Here is a 5,788-nt window from a genome sequence, read left to right as displayed (position 1 = left end):
GCAATGTCTGTGTGCGTTTCCAAACTCCTCGCCCCAGTTCCTATCCCAAGCGCGCAGCGCGGCCCCCACGGCCTCAGGCTGTGCCCCGGCCCGCGGGGACCCGGCGGGGGCGGCCCAGGCGGCGGGACTCACGCCGGCAGTGCACCTGCCATGCAGATTGCGGGGTGCGCCGGGCACGCCCCGCGGGCTGAATACCCGCCGCGCTTATGCAGGCGGCGGCCGCGCGGCGGCGCTGGCAGGGCGGTGGCTGATGGCGGCCCCGAACCCTGGATAGGCGCCAGCTTATGCAGGCGGTGGGCGGGCGCTGCGCGTCGGTGCGCGGGCAGGGCAGCATATGCGAGGCCCCGGACTCTGGATAGGTGTCGGTTTATGCAGGCGGCTAGCGGGCGACGCGCGGCGATGCGCGAGGCGGGGCGGGCTGCGGCAGCGGGCGGGGCGGGCGGGCCGGGCCGGGCGGGGCGGCGGCGGCACCACCATGTCGGAGGCGGCGGTGGCGGACACCCGGCGCCTCAACGCGAAGCCGCAAGACCTCACGGACGCGTACGGGCCGCCCAGCAACTTCCTCGAGATCGACATCTTCAACCCGCAGACCGTGGGCATGGGCCGCGCCAGATACACCAGCTACGAGCTCCGCATGCGGGTGCGGCCCCCGCGCCGGGCCTGCGGGGCCGGGCCGCCCCGGCCTGCGGGGGTGCGGCCCGGGGAGGGGCGGCGGCGCTCGGGACACGGGGACGCGGGGCTGGGGGGGCCCGGGGTGGTGTCACTGCTTGGCAGCGCCGGGCTGGGGCGCTCCGGGACTCAAGGTCAGCGCCGGGGGGTTCGCCGGGGCCGCTCGGCGTCCAGCGGGGCTGGTGCACGCAGAGACCAGGAGGTGCTGCCTCAGCAGGGTCCTGCGCCTCTCGTTACTGCCCCGCTGGGTGGCTGCTGAGCTGGGCATGGCTGTACAGAGCTGGTTATCTCAGGCAGGGGAGGAAAACTGGGTAGCAGTGTTTCGGGAGCTGCTCGCACTGCAGGCGGGCTGCCCCTTCTGGGCTGCTTTATCAAGGGCCTGTGACCCAGGAGAGTGTGCAGTGGGCTGAGCACTCGCAGTGTTCCCTTCACTGAGCCTTAACCACACTGAACTGGGGACCCTTTCACAGCTCTGCGTCTGATAGCTGGAGAAAATAACATTGAGCTTCCCCTGGAACAAGCTCCCTTTGGCGTGTGATGTGGTGCTGGCTTAGGTTTCTGATCGTGGCGTTATTTAGCTGCTGAGCCTCCCCTGCCTTTAAGAAGAATTGGTGTTTGGTTTTTTCCTGCTCCGGCGCTTGGCTCCCGTCAGCCTGCAGGTGGCAATGGGAACCTCTTAGTCCAGCGGAGGTGCAGCTGGGTTTACCTCGCTGCCTTCTTAAGAATACAGTTAATCGTGTTGCGCTAATACCCGTGTTCATCCGAGTGCTGCCCATCAGAAGGTTTTGTTGCCTCAGTTCCTGGAATGTTTCAGGCTGTGTCGATGGGATAAAGGTGAAGCTGAAGGTTGAAGTTTAAAGGTGAAGCTGTCGGTTGCTGGGCTCCAGTGGGCAGGGGGAGAAGGGTGGGGTATTGCTTTGCGTTTATGCTGTGACACATGATGGATGTGAAAACGCCTGTTAGGGTAGGTGGTCTGTTCTGGAAGATTGTTGCATGAGGTCTGGCCTTGAACAGTTGCTGGGAAAAGATTTGCTCCTGTAGTTCTTCCGTGGAGATGCCAGTGTCAGGTTGGGTGTTCTTATGCTCTGCAGGCTGCTGTGAAGCCCTCTTGTAAATCACTTCAAAATGGACTGAACTCAGGGAAAAACCCCAGCTTTCTCTGTATTGTCAGCACTGATTCCAGTGTGTGCCCCTGGGAAGGGGGGTGTTCCTGAAATAGTCACTTGAGGGGAGGGAATGGCTGGCACTGAGTAGCCTGGCTTGCTTGGATCTGAAGGGTTTTGGTGTTCTCTGCCCTGAATAGGGAAGCTGAGTGTTCCTGTGATACCTTATTCTCAGGGGGCTTGGTTTTCTCATTGTAGCTTCAGGTTTCAGTTGCATGTTGAAGTGCTCTGTGGCTTCCAGAGTGACCTGCAAATTAACTGCTTTGCCTCGTTACAGACAAACCTCCCAATCTTCAAATTGAAGGAGTCGTGTGTGAGGAGACGATACAGTGACTTTGAATGGCTGAAGAATGAGCTGGAACGAGACAGTAAGGTGAGGCCTGGCTCAGACCTGCCTATTCCTGAAACTGGGACATGAGGGAACAGTTACAGCCATAATCTTGAGCTGTCCACGTAAAGGGGCTGGAGATGAGCATCAAACAGCAAAGGATATCTGATTGCAGGTGGCTGTTCTGCTGACAGGGTGGTTCTGTGCTTTTAGATTGTAGTGCCACCACTGCCTGGAAAAGCTTTGAAACGACAGCTCCCCTTCCGAGGAGATGAGGGCATCTTTGAGGAGTCTTTCATCGAGGAGCGGAGACAGGGACTAGAACAGTTTATTAACAAGTAAGCTTGATGTCCTGGGTTTGCTGTGTGCTGCCTTGGGCTGCTGCTGGTGGAAGGGGGCTGTGGGTTGACCATGAGGGAGTCTTGACCTGCTGCTGGCAGGTGCCAATGCTGAAGGGTGGTGCCTGCAACTGAGTAATGAAACTGTGGTACTGGAACAAGTCCTGCCTCAAGTGTGCGTTGTGTTCCACGCTCTCTCCTGAGAGTGCAGTGAGCATTAGCAGAACAGATGTGCTGCAGAGACCCACCAGCACCGTAGTGTTGGATCAGGGCACGGCATGGGAGGGAACACCCTGTGCTCAGGTCACAGTACCAACAAGTGACCTTGGGCTGAGCATGGTGTGGGTGTGCTGAGCCGGCTGCCCGACTCCCTGCTGCAGGGAGCAGAGGTGTAGGGGTCTTGGTGGCAGCTGTGCTAACCTCCACATCTGATTTTCTTCCAGAATTGCTGGACACCCACTGGCACAGAACGAGCGCTGCTTACATATGTTCCTGCAAGAGGAGACTATTGATAGGAATTACGTCCCAGGGAAAGTGCGCCAGTAGGAGCACCTGGCACTGTCTTCCTCCATTCCACCCTCCCTCCTGCAAAAATGACATTTATTTTTACACTAAATCTGTCTTCTCTGAACCAGCTTTTCCTCTCTTGAACCTCCCAGTTTGTTCAGTATTTTCCTCTTTTGTAACTGGCAGCAGTTTGTTCTACTGGGCTGTGGTCTTGGCCTAAAGGTGTGAAGATTTATGCAAGTGAGCATGTTGTCCCATGTCTAGGGGCAGATGTGGATAGGTGTGGATCAGGAACTTGCTTATGGCGTTCTGGTGTAGGAGCTGCCTCTTTCCTTGTACAGGAAGGTATGAGATGACCTTCACTCCCTTGTCTGTGCAGCCCCAAGCATCTCTGCAGGAGACTTTGAAGAATAGCAGTTGTCATGTTGGTCAGTGATCGCATCAGGTATTAGCGTTTTAGTAAGGTTTATCCAAACCAGTGAGTAGGTGCCTGGGTGTGTCGGTCTCTCATCCAACCCCATTCACCCTGCATGAAACCCCCATTCTTCACTGTCTGGAAGTGCTGAGACCCAACACCTACTCGAACCCCGCACTCAGCCTCCTGCATTACAGACCTGTTTGGTGTGTTTGTGCCCCCTCCTTTCTAACGTGCTGCTGGCAGCTTGAGGGGTTTCCATGCCGTGTGCTCTCATGATACTCTGTGTGGGCTGTTTGGCACGTGGAAGATGGGATAGTCTGGGCTGTAGCCATGTGTGCTGTGGTGCCTTAGCCCAGGGTTTCAGAAATGCCACAGTTTGTGGTGCCATGGGCTGCTGTGCTGGTGTTCCCTGCAGCACCCTGCTGGGCTCAGCCTGGTGCCCTTATCCTGCACCCCAGCTGCAGGGAGGAGCAGGCGGGTCTGGCTGAGGAGGAGCAAGAGAAGGCTGGTGGAAGCAGTTGTAGGGTGCATCCATGAATGGCTGCCACAGGAAGAGCTCAGCAGTGGGGCCTGGGGTGAGGCCACCTCTCCAGAAAAGGATGGTAGAAAACTGGTCAGCCAGTCCCAGGTTAGACATTTGCTTACAAAGCAGAAGTGACAGTGGCTCTTGGTGTGTTCTCCCCTGTTCTGCAGTGAGCTAGGCAGTCACTTGTGTGGAAGCAAGAACACACGACTGATCAGGGAAGCATTCAGAGCTTGAGGGGACCAGGAGGCTGTGACTTGCTGCAGCAGAACTGTCCTTTGGAGGCTCCCCCAGCTGCCACAGCTGTGATGAGTGAGGTTGAGCCTCAGCTTGGGGCCTCCTCATGTCAGGGCTGGCTGGTTTATAAGCGCTTGGTCACTTTGTGGTGACACAGTTGAGCTGCTCTTGGAGCACAGACCTGCAGTGGCTGCCCTCCTGTTCCTGCCAGGCACGTTCCCCAAGGCCTTCCCAATGTCTCCTTCGTTTCCTGGTGAGGAACCGGCGCTGTTGATCAAGAGGTGGCTCATGGGAAGAAGTCGCGGAAAGCGAGAGGGAGCCGCTCCCAAAAGGGCCGTGGGGCAGCTGGAGCCCGGTGCCGGTGGAGGCGGCCGTGCCCGCAGAGGGGCTCGCTCCCCGCCTTCCTGATGCCGCCGGTCGTGCTCGGGGCGGCCCCTTCCCCTGCCCTGCCTGGGGCTGCCATCCACCCAGCTGTCTGCACCCTGTCCAGTGTAACGTCCCGGTGCCGTTCGCATTAAACCACTGTGAAGCCAAGTCTCTGCCTGGTCCTGGTGGCTGTTTTATTATCAGTGACTGGGGGCAGGTGTTGGGGAAGCAGCGCTTGGAACTCAGTGCTTCCCTGCACTGGAAGCCCTGCCCTGCTGCCTTCTCTGTGTGGTAGGCTGATGCAGGCCCTTTGTTGCACTGCTTCGCGTGTCTGGGTGAAGGCCTGGAGAGTCCCGTTGTCTGGAGTTGGCAGTGCCCCGAGGTTGGGCTGGGAAGGCTGGCCTGCTCCTCCTCCCCTGTTACCTCTGGCTGGTGTTCCTGGCTGCCGCGGAGTGGCACAGATAGCCCCCGCCTCTTCCCGGGGCAGCTGCCCTGGGCTGTGCGCAGGGGTGGCTGCCCAGGGAAGCTCTGTCAGCTGTGTCCCACCCCTGCTGGGCACTGGGTCGTTGGGGCAGCTCCAGTGCCAGCACGATCCGCAGCAGAGCGCTCTGCCACGGTGTCCGTGCACGGTGCACATAACTTCTTGGTGCGGATAGTAGGGGCGTTGACTAGATAAGGTGCCCTGCTAGATTTCTCATGAGTAAACAGAAGGACCGTGAAGCCGAGCCTCTGCCTGGTCCCGGGGGTTGGCGGGGCGGGGGAACCGGCGGGGTGGGACGGGGCGGGCGCAGGGCGGAGGCGGGCGGCGGTGCCCGATCGCGATGTGGCGGCCGGACCCGTGGGCAGGCTCGGGGGCCAGCCCCGGCTTGCCGGGCTGCCCGGACCTGCTGCAACACGCCCAGGCGCTGCACTCGCAGGACTCCCCCCTCTACCTCAGCTTCTTCGAGGATGAGTGCCGCCTCATCGCCGACAACCTGCGCCTCGCCGAGGCCGCCGCGCCCCCGCGGGACCCGTGGGAGGCCGACGAGCCGTGGGCCGAGCCCGCCGGGCCCGTCACCTCCACGCCGCTGCCCACCCCGAGCGACGGGCGCGCCCCGGACTGGGGCACAAGCACCTGCGAGGACGCTGCGGCCCCGGGCCCGGCCCGAGCGGAGCCCGTGTACCTCTCGCAGCCCGCGGCCGGCGCTGGCCCCGGGGCCCGCCCGCTCGCCCGGGCCCGGCGCGGTGCCGCGCAACCCT

The 5,788-nt window shown here is 60.7% G+C and overlaps 1 protein-coding gene across 1 annotated transcript; it reads left to right on the top strand.

Moving 5' to 3' along the window:
• The first annotated feature begins 407 nt into the window (after nt 1-407).
• On the top strand, nt 408-4,717 carry SNX12 (sorting nexin 12). The gene is made up of 4 exons (XM_027707203.1): nt 408-640; nt 2,110-2,205; nt 2,374-2,498; nt 2,942-4,717. Exons 1-4 carry the CDS (start codon nt 476-478, stop codon nt 3,042-3,044), a joined length of 489 nt encoding a protein of 162 aa, XP_027563004.1. The 5' UTR covers nt 408-475; the 3' UTR covers nt 3,045-4,717.
• The last annotated feature ends 1,071 nt before the right edge of the window (nt 4,718-5,788 follow it).

The sequence above is a fragment of the Neopelma chrysocephalum genome, unplaced genomic scaffold, assembly GCF_003984885.1.
Source record: "Neopelma chrysocephalum unplaced genomic scaffold, ASM398488v2 Primary Assembly neopelma1_90573, whole genome shotgun sequence".
Classification (NCBI taxonomy): domain Eukaryota; kingdom Metazoa; phylum Chordata; class Aves; order Passeriformes; family Pipridae; genus Neopelma; species Neopelma chrysocephalum.
The sequence above is the reverse complement of the archived record's forward strand: the minus strand, read 5'-3'. Positions and strand labels throughout refer to the sequence as shown.